General features: G+C 41.9%; 1 protein-coding gene across 8 annotated transcripts in view; it reads left to right on the forward strand.

The window, feature by feature from the left end:
• The window catches only part of FAM120A (family with sequence similarity 120 member A), a 116,747-nt gene that overhangs the window by 92,019 nt on the left and 7,820 nt on the right, over positions 1–16,908 (forward strand). For 4 of the 8 annotated variants that reach the window (XM_081523761.1, XM_081523772.1, XM_081523729.1 and 1 more), the window contains 5 exons: positions 43–292; positions 6,909–7,023; positions 12,323–12,532; positions 14,579–14,762; positions 15,350–15,487. In XM_081523761.1, the coding sequence (XP_081379887.1) occupies positions 43–292; positions 6,909–7,023; positions 12,323–12,532; positions 14,579–14,762; positions 15,350–15,487 (897 nt within the window). Of the gene's footprint in view, positions 1–42; positions 293–6,908; positions 7,024–12,322; positions 12,533–14,578; positions 14,769–15,349; positions 15,488–16,908 lie in introns of all 8 variants that reach the window. The other 4 variants (XM_081523786.1, XM_081523795.1, XM_081523781.1 and 1 more) reach the window with 2 other exon arrangements.

Here is a 16,908-nt window from a genome sequence, read left to right on the forward strand (position 1 = left end):
TGAGATAGGGCATAAATGGTTCTCTCATTTTCCTTTCTGTAGTTTCACCAGTGATCATTAAAGAGTGGGCAGCTTACAAAGGGAAATCGCCGCAAACCCCGGAATTGGTGGAAGCTCTTGCCTTCAGGGAATGGACCTGCCCCAATCTGAAGAGACTGTGGCTGGGGAAGGCGGTGGAGGACAAGAACCGCAGAATGAGGGCCTTCCTGGCCTGCATGAGGTCAGACACACCAGCCATGCTCAACCCAGCCAGTGTGCCCACTCATCTCACGGTGCTGTGCTGCGTCCTACGGTAGGTGCCGCTGGCCGCCTCTTCAGCCACTGCATGTTCTCCAGCAGGTGCTTGTACAAATGCCTCTCACAGAAGTGTACTGTATGAAGTTACAGTACAGTGCCCCAGATTCACCGGGGGTTATTCCAGATGAATTAGGTTGTCAACTGAATTTGTCCTCATCTAATATTTTCATAAATTATAGAAATATAGGCCATGTAAATAACAGCATGAGTTTGAGTTGATGTTATATAGTGTGTTTATAGAATAGGTAACATTTGATGAACTTATATTTTATGTAGATATCATAATGATTTTAAACATAGTTTATCCTTTAAATGTTAAAGCTTTTTTTTTTTATGTTAAAGCTTTTGAAGACTATTGGGGGAGTATATTATATGTTTATATATTAGTAATTTTTCTTTGGTAAAATGTGTGTCTTCTTGATTTATTTAATCATATGTAGATCAGTATGGACTTGTGGTTATCTCTCTTTCTAGGGTTATAACCCGATACAACCTTGTTATTTGGTTGTGCAGTTTGTTCCAGCTCAGGCCTTGGGAGCTTGTTAAGTGGCTCCTATGTCCTCCCCCCCCCCCCCCCAGCATATCCTTGCTTTCTGGCACCACAGGATGCCCAGGTTTGTCCTGTGTCTGCCCTGCCCTGGAACCTGCTGTCTTTCAGGGGCTGACTCTTGCTTTGGAGAGAAGGTTAAAAACCCAGATATGTGCACTGTGTTCTTCCAGACTCTTATCAGCCAATGGGCCACAAATGCCTGGGTGGAAACTGTTGGTTTTTGGAGTAATTCAGTGGTAGAATTCTCGTCTCCTGTGCGGGAGGCCTGGGTTCAATTCCCGGCCAATGCAAAAGCAGCTCTGTTGAGCTTCCAGGTGGTGCCAGTGATAAAGAATCCACCTGCCAGTGCAGGAGACACAAGAGATGCAGGTTCAATCCGTGGGTCAGGAGGATCCCTTGGAGTAGGAAATCTCAATCCACTCCAGTATTCTTGCCTGGAAAATTCCCTGGACAGAGGAGCCTGGCAGGATATGGTCCATGGGGTTGCAAAAAAGTCAGACATGACTTAACGACTAAACAACAACAACAATATAGCATGGTATATCAGTTTCTTATCTTTATCTCCATTGAGGATTAGCCTAGTGGGAAAGACTAATTTTTTCATCTTGGTTTTAGAATCTTCTTCTGATTTCCTCTGATGGAATTCATTTTATATTAGCCAAAACATTAAGACTTTGGGTTACTCAAAGATCAAATAGCAGTAGTGAATTTGGTTACTTTGTGTTTCTCTCTTCCAAGTTTAAAATGATGTGTGGCATTTAATCTGTTGGGTAGACAGCTGTCTACTATATGCCTGACTTGAAGGTCCCATTGGGCCCTGAGTAAGAACGATGTGTGTGGCACTTGAGGCTTGTTTGGTTGCCCTTTGGCCAGAAGCAGCCACACGTTAGTGTGGGACAGCCTCTGTTGATGCTTGCACAGTGCTCATAGTATTTCATGATGCTTCGGATTGTGGTGCCTTCACGTCTTGTCTGTTCATTCATTGGACCTCATGGGGTACTGGGATACCTAGCAAGTGCAGACTGGACAGTGATCAGGCCCCACTCTTTGGCTCAGGCCTCATGACTTCCTTGGCCATTACTCCAGAAATAGCTCTGCCTCTTTTAGGCACTGTTCAGGTGGCCTTTGGAAAGTCATGATTTCAGGATTGTCCTGGTTCCCATTTGTTTGTTTGTTTTATGGTTGTTTATAAAAGACATACTCATTTTAGAACTTGAAAAGGTTAATAAATGCAACTAGTAATCTTGAGTTTGATTGAACCTCTTCCCATGGTCATCTCTGTGGTGTCAAGAGGCTACTGTGAGTACAGCACAGGTTCCCTCATACTTGCTACTTGGGTGGAAGCCAGAAGACATGCTTGGTTGTGCAGAGACTGTTGTGTGCAGTGTGGGCTTGAAGCCATGGAGTTTCCCACTTGGTAAGACTCCCAGTTTCAGATCCTGAGGAGGAGGGGCTGGTTGGGAAGAGATGAGAGTGGCTTGTGCGACAAGTCTCAGGATTTGGGATCAGGACATCAGTAAATGGGTTGGTCCATCTCCACGAAGAGAATTTGTTCTACCTTCACTAGTGATTTGGGCCACAGGGACAAACAGGTAAAGGAGTATACCCTGCATGGCCTGTTTGATTGATGGGTATGGCCTGCTAAGAATGTGGGATGAAGGGCATGGGGGTGGGGGCAGGCGCAGGTGCAAATGAGTAAGAAGGTTGGTGTGTGTCTCCAAGGACTTGCCAAGGACAGGCTATAGTCCAGGGCCAATGGGCCCAGTGGTGTTTCTCTGGAGAAATTGCAGCTGTGTGACAGCAGTCTGCTGAGGTTGGGGGAGGGACACCAAAGGGCAGCTTCTGTGTCCCCGATACGGTAAGGCCCTGTTGGAGGCCACACAGCGTGACCCTTGGCCTTGATGGCTGGGCTGAGCAAATGTCAGCAGCCACAAGACCAGGCTGTCATCCCAAAGGCTCTTCCCTTCCTTAATCTTTTTTTTTTTTGTAACATAATTTTAAACTTGAAATTGCAAGATTAGTACAAAGAATTGGTGGCTGTTTTTCACCCAGTTTCCCCACATATTAAATTTTTACTGCAGTGGCTTTCTCCTCTTCTGTTCTGGGTATTTGTCCTGAATCCCTTGAATGGAAACTGTGAGTATGATACCCTCTTATCCCTAATCTCTTTGTTTCCTTTAAAAAAAAAAAAAGGACAGCCTCAAAATCAGAAAAATACTGATACATCTCATCTACAGATACTCAGATTTTTCTTGTTATCACAGTAACATCCTTTATTAGTAATAAAATCTTGCCTTGTTCTTGTGTTCAGGTGCCTTGTCTCCTCCAAGCTTCTCAGATTTCTTTGGGTTGATGCAGAGATGTTTCTGAAGAGTAAACACTGGTGTGTTTTGTAGATCAGGGATCTGGAGATCATGTCTTTTAGACAACATGTGAACTAATGGTTGTGGCTGCTCCAGGAAATTGTGTTTAAAAACAGTCAGCCAGCCCCTGGGTGCAATGTGTCAATCTCTGGGTAGCCTTTTTCTCAAACTAGATTTGCTGATGTTCTTTCGTGATGAGGTTCCACTTCTGCCTTCGGGGCAGGCATATCCTAGCCAGGAGGTGGTGATCTTCTCTATGCTTTCATTAGTGATATCAGTACCCATATGTGACATATGTTCCAAATGTGACACTGCAAGAGCAATCAGGACTTCGCTGGTGGTCCGGTGGTTACGAATTCCCTGCCAATGCCAGGGACACGGATTCCACCCCTGGTCTGGGAGATCCTACGTGCCTCGGGGCAACTAATCTCATTCACAGCAAATACTGAGCCTGTGTGCCACAACTTCTGAAGCCTACATGCCCTAGAGCCAGTACTCCACAATGAAAGAAGCTGACACGATGAGAAGCTGGTGAGCCACAACTAGAGAAAGCCAGTGTGCAGCAGTGAAGACCCAGCATAGCCATAAATAAATGAATGAATGAATAGAGCGATCAGAAAGGGGGAGAATGATAGCCAAATCTCTAGAATCCTTGTAGTGACGCCAAGGAGGAGCCAGCATCTGAACAGAGGATCAGTGCGAGGGTGAAGCATGTGTCCAGAACGAAACAGAAAGCAGCCTTCCTGGGGGACAGCTGAGACCAGATAGATGAGGTCCTTATCCAAGAGAGCTTCTGAGAAGACAAACTGAGTTACTTTCTAGAGGAACTTAATAAATTCAATAAGGCAGATAGAGGGTTTGAGCCCCCCAAACAAGTGCAGCTTGTTGCAACACCCCCAGGATCATAGCCAGGGTTCAGCTGCCCAACTGTGCTAGTCAGAGGCAGACCACGTTGGTTCTGTCCACCAAGTGACTTGGAGTCCAGCTTCTAGTCTAGACTTCTAGTCCAGCTTCCATACTTCTAAAGGGCAGTGAGAGGAGAGGTGACTAGCAGGGAACTCAGATACCCTCAGACTCCAGTGGTATAAAACTTAAAGCCTGGCCCAGGAGGAAGACATGGAAGAAAGTGTCTGGAGAAAACTGAGAAACATAAAGGGATTGAAAACACTGTCAGTGCACAGATAAGGATAGTGTGGACACAGGGGATTTCCAAGTGTCAGCTTTTGTTCACTGCAGTGCCAGTGGTACCGTCCACGTTCTGTGGTATTTAAGCTGTCTGTCTGTGTATATGCATATCTTTGGGAACACACATCATGCTCTTTCTATATACAGAAGGTTTCTGAGGACTTGATAAAGGTTAACTTTGTTAAAATGTAAATAGAAAGTCAGGTGGAGGAAATGGTAGGTATTGGGATTCTCTCGTAAGAATCTGCCTGCCATGCAGGAGACCCAGGTTTGATCTGGGTCGGGAGATCCCATGAAGAAGGAAATGGCAACCCACTCCAGTATTCTTGCCTGGGAAATCCCATGGACAGAGGAGCCTGGCAGGCTACAGTGCATGGGGTCACAAAAAGTCAGACATGACTTAGCTACTAAACCACCACTAACCCAAAAGACTTTCTGTTTCAGCTAAACTGAGTGCTGAGAGTCTTTGCTGCCAGGAAAACCAGGAAAGAACTTGAGAAAAACAACCTGTCCACGAAACAGTCTTTTCCTGAATCATAATATTTAAAGAAACATCTAGCCTTAGGGCTAGGGGATGAAGAGGGGAATTAGTGTTTGCAGGATGAAAAGAGTTGTAGTGATGGATGGTGGGGGATGTCTGTTGGAATACAGTGAATATACCTAATGCTGTTGCACTGTCCATTTAAAAATGATTAAAATGCTAGATTTTTTGTTATGTGTATTTTGAAGTGTTAGCTGCTCAGATGTTATGTGTATTTTACCACAGTTTTTAAAATATAAGAAAAATAAAAGGGATGCGTAATATGGATACTTAGGCAAAGAACATTTTATATTGAGCACAATCTTTCCACAATAATTTTTTTCAGAGAAAAGTAGGGAGACTTTCTTCAGATTTGCTGTTTCTCGCATCAAACTCTGGTTAAAACTCAGTAAGACTTTTGTTTAAGATGTTTGGCACTCAACCAATTGCATAGGGTATTATTTTTATCTTTGTAAGTGTTGACAGTTTAATAAAGTAAAACTTTTACATCACTCTTTTAAGTATATCTGATCGAATATAAATACCATAGAGATTTAACACCCACCGTGTTTACCTTGTTTGTTTACCTTGAAATTGCATTTCCTTTTTGCTTCTACTGCATAATTTGACCATGAAGTACATAAGCTCTGAGCCTCCACTTCACCATCTCTATAATGGGACAGTAATGGTTCCTGCCTCAGAGTGGCTGTGACCACTTAAGGAATCAGTTGTGTGTAAATACTCAGACTAGCGCCTGGCACCAACGAGCACTTTCATTTTTCTATTGGGATTTTTATTAAAAAATACTCCTCTTAATCATTTGGGTAGAACTTCCTCTTTCCACTTTTATGTTTACGTTCCTGTGGATGAATATTAATTATTACCTAAATGAGAGAAGGCTCTGCACTAACTCTGATCCTAATTTTTGTCAACTTAAATTTTAAGCACTGAGAAACCTTTCTCAGCAGACAGTACTGGAAAAGAGCTTTGTTAGGCATATCACGGTTCTCCAGACTCCTCTTAAGCTATTTGCCAGAGATCACATGGGGATCACCAGGAGTTATTTGGAGGGATCAGCTGGCAACTTGATTAGGTCATCCTTCATGTTTGCTGAATACACACTTAGAAACCATTGGATATGCAATGAGACTTATGATGAAGTTCTTAATGGCCAGCCCCTCACTCTCTCACACCCAAACACTGTTCGGGGTTGTGCCTTTACCTGGTGCTCTGGAGGTTGTCGCTGGGCCAGTGCTGAGCGGCAAGGTGAGTAAAGGGGAAATGATCGGTAGAGAAAAGGGCCTGTGGACACCTGGCAGTTCTCAGGCAGATGGTACAAATGGAAGTTTGAAGATTGAGAAATTGATTTCCCTTTAGGTGCTCACACTAGGATGGCCCCAGTAAGTCTGCATGACCCCAGGGATTGCAGGCACTAGTTCTTCAGGTGCCGGTTCTGAAGCCTGAAGCCGTATTGTCCCTGCTGTCACTTCCTATTCCACTGCAGGGCATTCACCTGCCACCACCAGAGCCTCTTCCATGCAGACGGTTTACACAAGACTTAACTCTTCATCAGGAAGTAAATCTTGCTTATTTGGACTTAGGGCCTGCCTCCCAGGTACCCTGTGTTGAATTAAAATAGATAAATTATATAAATTGGTGCTTAGCATATATTTTCAAATGAATTTAAACCCCTCAGAAAAATAGATAAGTTGTATAAAAAAAAAAATCACCAGCTGGTTTGCAGTGTGTTCTTATTTAGTGTGCTATTTTTAATTATTCCAGAATCAAACATTCTGATCAGCCCAGCTAATGATTAGGTTTCCATTTCTAACTGGCATCATCCAGTGAAACTAGAGAAGCTGGCTAAGAAATCCGTATAGGCCTCCTTGGTTTGTGTCATCCTGACTCTCCCTAGAACCCGAACACCAGCTTGTGTGTGTGACTGGTGACTGCTCCATCTTGACACCAGACCCTCTCTGTCCACCCCCTGTAGGTATATGGTGCAGTGGCCTGGAGCACGGATATTGCGTCGCCAGGAGCTGGATGCCTTCCTGGCTCAGGCGCTGTCCCCCAAACTCTATGAGCCTGATCAGCTGCAGGAGCTCAAGGTAATCTACAAACCTCATTCTTTGTTTTGGGAGGTCTTGTTTTGGAGCCATGGCTCACCAAGCAGTCACTCAGTGCACTAAACTAGTAACACTAATGACGTGAACTTGAGAGCCTTCAGGGCAAAAGGAATTTCCTTCCCGGTTATAGAAACAGTCAAGTCTACTTTTGTGCGATAAAGATTTTTCCCTTGTTTACCAGTGGGTGTTTATTCTTGTGTTTTACATCAGGAAGTAAACTTGCCTTTTATTTCAGGTGGGGATCCCAAACCCTGGGAGGGCTTGGTCCTAAGAGTTTACTAACATCTGGCCACGATTCTTTTTCTTATTTCGTTCTATTATTCCTAAATACAACATTCGTTTTCTCTAAAAAAAAAAAAAAAAGTCTTTGCCCTCCTGGTATTATAAATCCCTTTTAAAAAACCACTTGAAGAACAATGTTATGTCATCATTCCTGTGCCCTTTTAGTCAGCATTTAACATCGTATTCCTTTTAATTTTCCCTTCTAGTATTCTTTTTTTTACTTTGATTGTTTTGACAGTATTAATTTTGTCCATTTTGTCACCTGATTTTTTGGTGTGCTTATCTTTTCAGTGCACTTTTATTAGTCACTGTGTCCACATGGCTGTACTTGCTTTCTAATTTCTACACTAAATTTTAGAAAGTTCAAGACTTCAGAGTTAGCTAAATTAGTGGATCTGCCTTTTCTTTTTAACGTATAGGGTTTTGGTTTTTTCTTTGCCATTGGTTTGATTTTTTTGTTGTGGTTTGTGTTTTTTGTTTGTTTTTTACAAAATTTGATTTGTAATCAAGTAATCTCTTTTGACAAAATCGCCTTCACTTTTAGATCTTTTTACCATTCTTTATGAAGGCGTTCTTTCCCTGCAGAATAGTTTTAGGTTCATTTGATGGGTTTTCAGTATTCTACTGTTGGGGCTCAATAAATCTGTGGTTGCCCCTAAATTATGGAGTTAAATTCAGTAATCCAGTGTTGACCCTCAACTCTGTGGAGCCCATGTCATTTGTGATCACCTTAGGCTTCTGATGACTTTGAAACAAGTTAAACTAAAGACAACCAAACTTAGGAGAGTCTGCCTCAAAGTATATTCTTTACTTTGTAGTTTAAGCTTTTCTGTTTGTTAGACAGAAATTTTTTTTTTAATGGTTTTGAATTTAAGTTTTCGTTCTAGACTATTTGGCCGGGTGTCCCCTGAGAGGCTGGTACTAAGTGCAGGCTCTGCGTCCTGTGTCCTAGAACGTGGTGCCATCACCACCGTCTTCATCAGCAGACTGTGCTCAGGGGTGTTGTAAATACTTTTATTAGAGTGTGGTGCCATCCCTCTACCTCTACTTCCTGTTTCTCTTATTTAGATTATTACATCAGTATTGACATCCCAGTTCTGAAAATCAGACCGCCAGGTATCAGGTATGCCCACCAAGCCTTATTCACCATCAACTTGCTTTTACTCAAAGTTCATCTTCTCCCATATCCTTTTCATTTTTGGATCAACACATAGGATATAACTTTTGAAAGACAGTCACACTCTATAAGCTTTCATTTTGGTTCTTTTGAGGTCTTAGTGCTTTCATGATTTTCTCCTGATTCTTCATCTAAAGCCAGGCATTTCTAGAGCTGTGTTTAGAAAGACCCATTTTATGTGCAGTTACTTCAAGCCTACCACTATCCCTTTGGGTCTTGCTGGTCTGGAGGTCTAGGTTCCTTTCACCAAGGACAGCCTGCATCATTAGTGCTTCATTCACAAGCACCATAAATTCTGAAAGAGCTGGAAGGGAAAATAACAGCATTCACTGGGGGGAGAAATAGTTGAGGTGTTTTGTTTTTTAAGATCAGTGATCCTCTCAGTTATCAGATTGAGAACTAATCACTATTTAAATGAACAAAAATCCCTATGCAGAGACTGAGAGTCCCAAAATTCAGTGATAGAAAAGTAAATTTCAAAATTGCTTTTTCACTTAACCATTAAAGTTGTTTTGATATTTCAAAAGCAGTGACAATGCTTTTCTATAAAACACCATTTTCCTGCTTAGGATATAGTCAACTCTTGATTTTTGTTGTTGTTTTAGACACCATTATCCAGTTTGTGGATTGCCCAGATCCTGTTTTTCTTCTCCCATTTTGCCCATCATGTGCTTTGACAATAAAGAGGAGAAGAGAAGGAAAAGACCTGATTTTGACAGTTTGCCCTCTTGACAGCTATTCTGATGGGAGGTTTGGGAAAAGATGTTGAAACCATTGGTTTAAATGAATTCGCAAGAGTTTCATCTTGTCCATTCTCTGTCCTCCCGCCACAACCCTGAACAATTGAGTGTTCTGCGTGGCTCAGTGATCGACAGCCCTCACTTTTTCCCTGTTATTTTTTGTGTGTGTGTGGCACTTCTCCTAGGTTACCAGCACAAACATAAAGACTAAGGTAAAATCAGCACTGATGCTGTATTTGAAGGAGGGTGGGTAAAGGATGAAGAGAAAGATCTTTGTACAGTTTTAATATTTATCCAGTTTCTTTCTCCCTTGCTCTTGACATCCCTATAATTGCCTTAAATTCTTTTAACAGTTTCACATGCCAAGTGCAGAATTAAAAGATGGAAAATGAAGAGCTTTAAAGACAGTATTAGGGACGTGCAGCATATCTGTGATACCTGTAAGAATTGTTGTGCATATAGGTAAATATGCCAAATCAAAGTAAGAGTCTGTTGCCCAGTAATTAGAAGTTGGACAAAGTAAACCTCACTGGAATTTGGTTCTTCAACTAATTGGCTGGAGATACGTTCCATATTTGTGTTTCCTATAAGATCAGAAAATCTTGTCACTATTTTTCTAGTTGAGGAACTTTGAAGAATGGTGAATATTTTATCTTCTGTGGTATAAGAGAATGAGGTTAAAATGAATATTACAGCAATTTCTATGATCAAGGGTTCAGATTCTGGTGCTGACAGTTACCAGTTTTGTGACCATGAGCTCTCTGTGACTCAGCTTCTCCATCTGAGTTCTAACAGCAGTATCACACATACAGGTGTTGAGATGTTAATGAAATAATATATGAAAAAATACTTAGTGTGGTACCTGATACATATTTATTAAGTGCCCCATAAATATTAGATAGTGTTATATGTATAATTAACATTTAGGGAATGAAATATAAAGTACCATGTAAAATAATTAAAATTTAAAAAAAATTTTTTAATAAAGTGAATCCACACAGCAATTGAGATTTTATTCACTTTATTTAGACAGTTTCTAAGAATTTTCCTCTATTGAATTAATAGTAGTTGCTATTTCTAAAACTAATTGACTTGAAATCATTTTTTAAACCCATAAAAACATAGTTCATTAAGTAATGATAAGGTCATTTAAAATAAATATATATGTGTGTGGATAAGGTAGAGTTAGCCATTCCTCCCATCAGCTCACTGGGAAGTTACTTGTTTTAACTCAGGTGCTCCTGTGTTCCAGCTCTTATTTCTTAGCCTCAGCACTCAGGTGGCCATCTGCCAGAGTGGTTTCGAGCCCTATTAAGTAAGGCCTGAGGGTGGATATAACCAGCACTACCAGTCACTAAGAAATGACAGTATCGAATTTCCCTAGAAGGACACTGCTGGCACTTTGTTTTCTTCAGAGCAGCATCAGCACCATCTTTGTCTTCCCCTCAGCCTTGACCAGACCCTCCCTCCCCTGGCCTAGAAGACTGTGGACTGGCAACAAGAGAGTGGCTAGAGGCCTAGTTGCCATCGTCCCTGCAGAGAGGCCAGGAGATGGGTGCTGCACGGGCAGCCCCTAAGCTCAGGCTGGCATCGCTGCTGTGACACTTTCCCACAGTGTCAGTGTTTAGGAAGGAGAAACTCTATGTTTCTGCCTCAAGACTCAGAAGAAAGGAATTTCAGCTTCCTTTCTGCAGGGCAAAGAGAGGCATGGTCAGTGGGGAACTAAGTAAGTTAGGTGACTTTTTTTTTTCCCATTTTGCACCTGCCCCGCTTTCTGCTCATAAATGTAAAAATTCATCTATCATCCCGAACCCACCTGCCCTCAACTGAATATGCTTATTAGTTACTCTTTCCAGCACTACATTGGAGAAGCAGAAGCCAGCAGGCATGGGCTGGGAGGGGTGGACAGACTTCTCCAGGTTCAGGAAGTTCTTCACTGCATTGACTTCAAGTTTTGTTTTTTGTGTTGTTTTGTTTTGTTTTGTTTTTTAAGTTGAAAAATATGGTGTTAGCTGATAATGGGGAATGTTGACACTGACAGCATAAAACATCAGATAATCATAAATTCATTAGTATTTGGCACTGGAGTCATCTTTTTTCTCTTTAATGAAAAGCTAGTTTACCTGCCACAATTAGGCATTGCTTAGTTTGGTATGCATAAATACTGGATTCTCAAGATACCATCACCTTAGGAAATAAGCATGCATGGTGGGAAGACAGAAACCAGGACAGTTAAAACTCAGTCCTGGATAATCCACAAACTAGGTTCTTCACAGATAATCAAGAGTTGACTGTATTTGTCAGTGTTTCTTATCCTGTGCATTAGATGCTAGAAGAAAGGGCTGTGTGTACAAAGGAAGGCTCACAGCACCAATGACTTGAGGGAAAAGAACCCAGAAATGCAAGTCTCTAGATTCTGATAGTCTGCATGGTTCAGATACAGTGTTTTTGCTGTTGTGTTCTTTCATTTATAAGCTATCCATTTCTCCTAAAACATTTTGACAGTCTCATTAATAAGTTGCTATCTAAAACATTAACATATAAAATAATGTAGACATAAAATATAAGCTTTAGAATGAAATTATACAAGTAATTTCTTTCCAAATAATTTTTTTAAGATAACTACTTTAAAAATGCAGAATCTTAATGGAATATTCCTTTTTACCACATTTCTGTTAATATATTACCAGTGTTTAGAATCTGCAGTGTAAAATTTTATTTCATAAATGAATTGTGGGCTTCTTAACTGCTAAGGAGACCATGAATGACTTGTTACTTTGTCATGTGTCCACCTTAAATACAGTATTGCTTTACACTTGTATAACTCTTTACAAATTCCAAATTGAAATATTTCAGTATGTTTATGAAACAGCCTGTTAAACTTAAATTTGTTAAATAACATAAAAAGTCTTTCTGTTCAGACAGGTCAGTGTTAAGTCACTGTAAGATAGTGACAGAGCTACTTAGGGGGCATTTGGTTGAGGGGTGTCCTTATGACCCATGGAGAGTTATAGTCAGACATTGCAAGAATTGGATGCTGTAGTACTCTTACTCCATAGAAATAATTCTTTTCCATTTAAAGATTGAGAACCTCGACCCCCGAGGCATTCAGCTGTCAGCTCTCTTCATGAGTGGCGTGGACATGGCCCTGTTTGCAAACGACGCATGTGGCCAGCCAGTACCCTGGGAACACTGCTGTCCTTGGATGTATTTTGATGGGAAGCTCTTCCAGTCCAAACTCCTCAAAGCAAGCCGGGAAAAGACCCCACTCATCGACCTCTGTGATGGTCAGGTCAGTTGCAGGAAAGCAGGCTGGGTGGGGCAGGGAGGAGGGGGTGGCCACTTCTAACCAGAATGAAATAATGCTCACTAGCTAATCTGTTGTCTTTCCTACTGAATTTGTAATGAGCCCATGCAACAAGAATTTAATTTAGATTGAGCCCAGCCCAGTGTGTAACTAAATGTCAATTCAGTGCCCACATGAGCTGAGCCCAGGACATATACTTGGTTCTCATTATTCACAGTAATTGTACTGTATGAATTCTCCTTGAACACTGAATTAGCAAATACTGAATCTTTGCACTTAGGGGAAATACAGGGTTAGGGTCCTGCAAGCCTTCCATCGCATTGTCTTCATCAATCAGTCAATAAGACAATAACCTTGTCTTATGTATATTTCTGTTTAAATACTTCTTAATGCATGTATATTGTTAACTCACTCACATTGAACTTATGATGGGCAGTGTTATAACTCAGCTTCAACAAAGCTCATTTAATTAACACATGCATTTTCTCTGTACGGCACATCACAGCCTGGCACTTGGGAACACAAGCCAATACTCAGCACTGTGCTATTCTAACAGCAAAATCATTCACAAAAACATGAAATTGTGGCACTAAGGAGACAGTGACTGGACACATGTTTACAGTAGAAGAACTGAAACATGAAGGCAGTGCTGTGCTTTCTTTACCTTAGGTGGCAGCTCAAGCTTTATTCCACTCAGTGAATGTCTTCAGATGATTATGAAAATGCTAGGAGTATTGATTTTGAGTTTATAAACAAATTTTAGCAAGTGGCTGAGTTTGCAGATGTGGAACTCATGAATAGTTAGGATTGACTGTACTTTTTAAAGTTCTAATTTAAAAATAAAGTGAAGTAGGTCATCAGGGTATCTTGTCCCTTTGTATAAAAGAAGCTCACATATGCTGCAAGCTTTTTGCTTTTTAACCTTAGACTACAAAACATGTATTCTTCCACATGCCGCTTAAGTTAAGCTCAGTTTAAAGACAAATTTACAGAGTAAGCAGATTTTCAGGTTCTCTGATTAAAGATTGGTTGCTGGTATAGGAACTTAGCACATACATATTTATGTATTTATTAACAAAAGACATTCAGCGTTTTTTCTCAGTATAATTTGACATACACAAGTTGTATTGTTCACATTTGTGCAGGCTACCTCACTGGTAGCCTCATGGACAAGTCAATTGGTCTGTTGTCCCTTTCTCTATTAAAAAGCTCCAGGCATCCCTTAAGAAGCATCTACTACTCTTTGCCTCAGTTCCTTTTCTGTAAAGTGAATGTTTGACCTAAAATTAAAGTGATAGGAAAGTAAATTTTAAAGATGTGAACTAGGCATCATCTGCTCCCTGGTGCATGAGTGGAAGGAAGGCTGTGAGCATGACCTGTCGGGACTTAGTCATTGATTTTGAGAACCAAATTTATTTTCAGGTAATAAATTTTATAGCAAATGGTTCTCACCTAAAGATATGCTGAGAAGGTAGAAATTTAAATTCTTGTTTTATAAGATTAAGATTATGAGATATATCTTTTTTTTTTTTTGTCATTTTTTTTGCATTCTGTGGCCTTCCCTGGTGGCTCAGTGGTAAAGAATCCGCCTGACAATGCAGAAGACATAGGAGATACAGGTTCGGTCTCTGGGTCAGGAAGATCCTTTGGAGAAGGAAATGGCAAGCCACTTCAGTTACTCTTGCCTGGAAAACCCCATGCACAGAGGAGCCTGGTGGGCCACAGTCCATGGGGTTGCAGGGTCAGACAGGACTTACCGACGATACTACAACAACAACAAAACATTGGATTCTGTAAAAAAGTGTCACTGAGCAGATTGTGGCTGTGTTATTTATGGGTAAATAAGCACGGACAGAGGAACCTGGCGGGCTACAGTCCATGAAGTCACGAAGAGTAGGACATGACTAAGCGGTTAACACACATGTAGACATAGCATAGTGATCAGCATGTCTTACGTCTTTCCTGTTCATTCCAACTGAATTGAATTGAATTTGTGAATGAAGTTTTCACATGCCAGTCCTTGACTTCCAGGCCGAGCAAGCTGCCAAGGTAGAAAAGATGCGACAAAGCATCCTGGAAGGGCTGAACTTCTCCCGGCAGAGCCACCCACTCCCCTTCCCACCGCCAGCGGCGCTGCCTTTCTACCCCACCTCTGTGTACCCACGGCACTTCGGGCCCGTCCCCCCGGCCCAGGGCCGAGGGCGGGGCTTTGCAGGTGAGTGTGTCCACCACTGTAGGTAGGGACTTGCTAGTGTGGGGAGACAGACACACACACAGCATGCAAGCCTTCTCAGTGAGCTGTATCCTGCTGTGTTGAGATCTTCTAAATAATTCTCAGCCTTAGTTATGAAGTTTGCAGCAATAGCTCTTCACATTAGAAAGAAGCAAACTTGATTCTGGAAGAGATTACATATGGGAAAGGGAGTGGGAGCTATACAAGCTATTGCAGAGATATGATTTTAAAATTGGTCAGTGTAGCCAAAAACTCTGCTGACATTTGTGGTTTAAGATTTTCTCATGTTGTGGGGTCAACGGAGCTCTCCTCCACTAAGGCTGCCTCCCAAGCCTGTGGCAGAGCCCATAGCAATAGTGTTTGGTCTCCAGAGGCTCCTCCAAGAGCGGGCAAGGTGACATTTCTGTGTTACTGGTGAGAAGAAGGGTCAGGAGGCTCTTCCCTGGCAGCTGATGGTGTAAGAACAACTGAAGGACATGGGGGTCTCTCTGCCTGAAAGCCCACTGGTGGCTTTCCCTGAACCCAGTTCCTCATGGCTTCTCCCATCTCTCTCCACCCGGGTCCCACAGGAGTCTGTGGCTTTGGAGGCCCCTATGGGGAAACTGTAGCGACAGGCGCTTACCGTGCCTTCCGAGTGGCGACAGCAACAGGACACTGTGGAGCCTTCTCAGGCAGTGACAGCAGCAGGACTAGCAAGTCACAGGGCGGTAATTATGCCACACCTCCTCCTAGAGCTTTTGTCCACCAGCAGCTTCCCGCTCCTTCTGGCTCTTCTTCCTCCTTGTCTGTCCTGACTCCAGCACCAAGTCCTTTCTGATAGGCCCCCACTCTGGTATTTGCTGCTGCTCATCTGCCAGCCTCTGCCTGCCCCCAGGTCTCTGCGGCACTTTGCTCTGACCCATCTCTGTCTTCCAGCGGGACCAGTGTGTCCACATACAGTCCTTCTGTGCACCTGCCTCCTAATCATTGCCTCCTATGATAGAACAGGTTGCCCATTCATTCCCAGGGACATTTTTTCCCCTTTGCGTTCTCTAACAACCCTCTCTAGGTAAAGAGGCTCATGCTTATATAGAAGAGTCTAAGGGCATTGTATAGTTCTTGGCATAAAAGAGTTTTTCATAGTTTGTTTCAGAGAAACATTAGTAAAGAAAAATCTAATAAAATAGTCTGGTTTAAATTTCCATTGTTTTTCTTCTTATTCATATTAGGCTTGTGAGGGTGAGAAAAAGTCTTAACGTTGAGTTTTGAAATATTGTGATTTTGCTGTACTTTGAAGCCCATGACTTATAACTTTGTCATGAATGCCACATTTTGGGACTGCAAATCTAAACCTGACTGTCAAGTCTGTGTTACAGGATTACTCAAATACAGTTTTGAAGAACTTTTAGGATAAGCAAGCCTTTCTTGATCAGAAATATTTTTCCAGTTGAGTTACTTGGGTTCTTACAGAAGCTACCAGAGACATCTTTTGTAACAGTAATACTCTTATAGATGAATGCTGCCCTCTCTCTGTAGCTGTAGGAGCCACTTTTCTTCTACTGGACTTGCATGCCCTCTCCTGCCTCCCCTTAGTTCTCCTGGCTGTCCAGGGTGCTTTCCTCCTGTTACTGCGCATCACACAATGCACAGTAATGTGTGTTCTCTGCTTTACAATCAGCTTCAGCTTTTTGCAACCCTTGCCTGGAAACTCATGCTGGCCTGCAGTTGTGATAAAATACTGTTGGGGGGGATGGGGAGGAGTCCTGACTGTGAACATTGCTCTATCAGAAGTGGTTTAGTCTGAAATGACAATAGGAACATGCTTCCTAACTTCTCCCAAATTGTGTCTGGAATTCAGATCTCCACTGTCCAGTACAGTAGCCGCTGGCCACATGTGGCTTTTGAGTACTTGAACTCATCCAAACTGATCTGTGTCTTAAGCGCACATCTAATTTTACAGACTTAACATAGAAAGAAAGAATGCAAAATGTCTCATTAGTAGTTTTCTATATTGATTACAAGTTATTTTGGGTATATTGGGTTAAATAAAATATGTTATTAATATTTACTTCATGTGTTTTTACTTTTTTAATGTGGCTACTAGAAAATGTAAGACTTACTTGTAGGTTTTGTTGGAAAGCTCTACCTG

Source organism: Giraffa tippelskirchi, chromosome 1 (assembly GCF_054371585.1).
Source record: "Giraffa tippelskirchi isolate mGirTip1 chromosome 1, T2T-mGirTip1v1.2.pri, whole genome shotgun sequence".
NCBI lineage: Eukaryota > Metazoa > Chordata > Mammalia > Artiodactyla > Giraffidae > Giraffa > Giraffa tippelskirchi.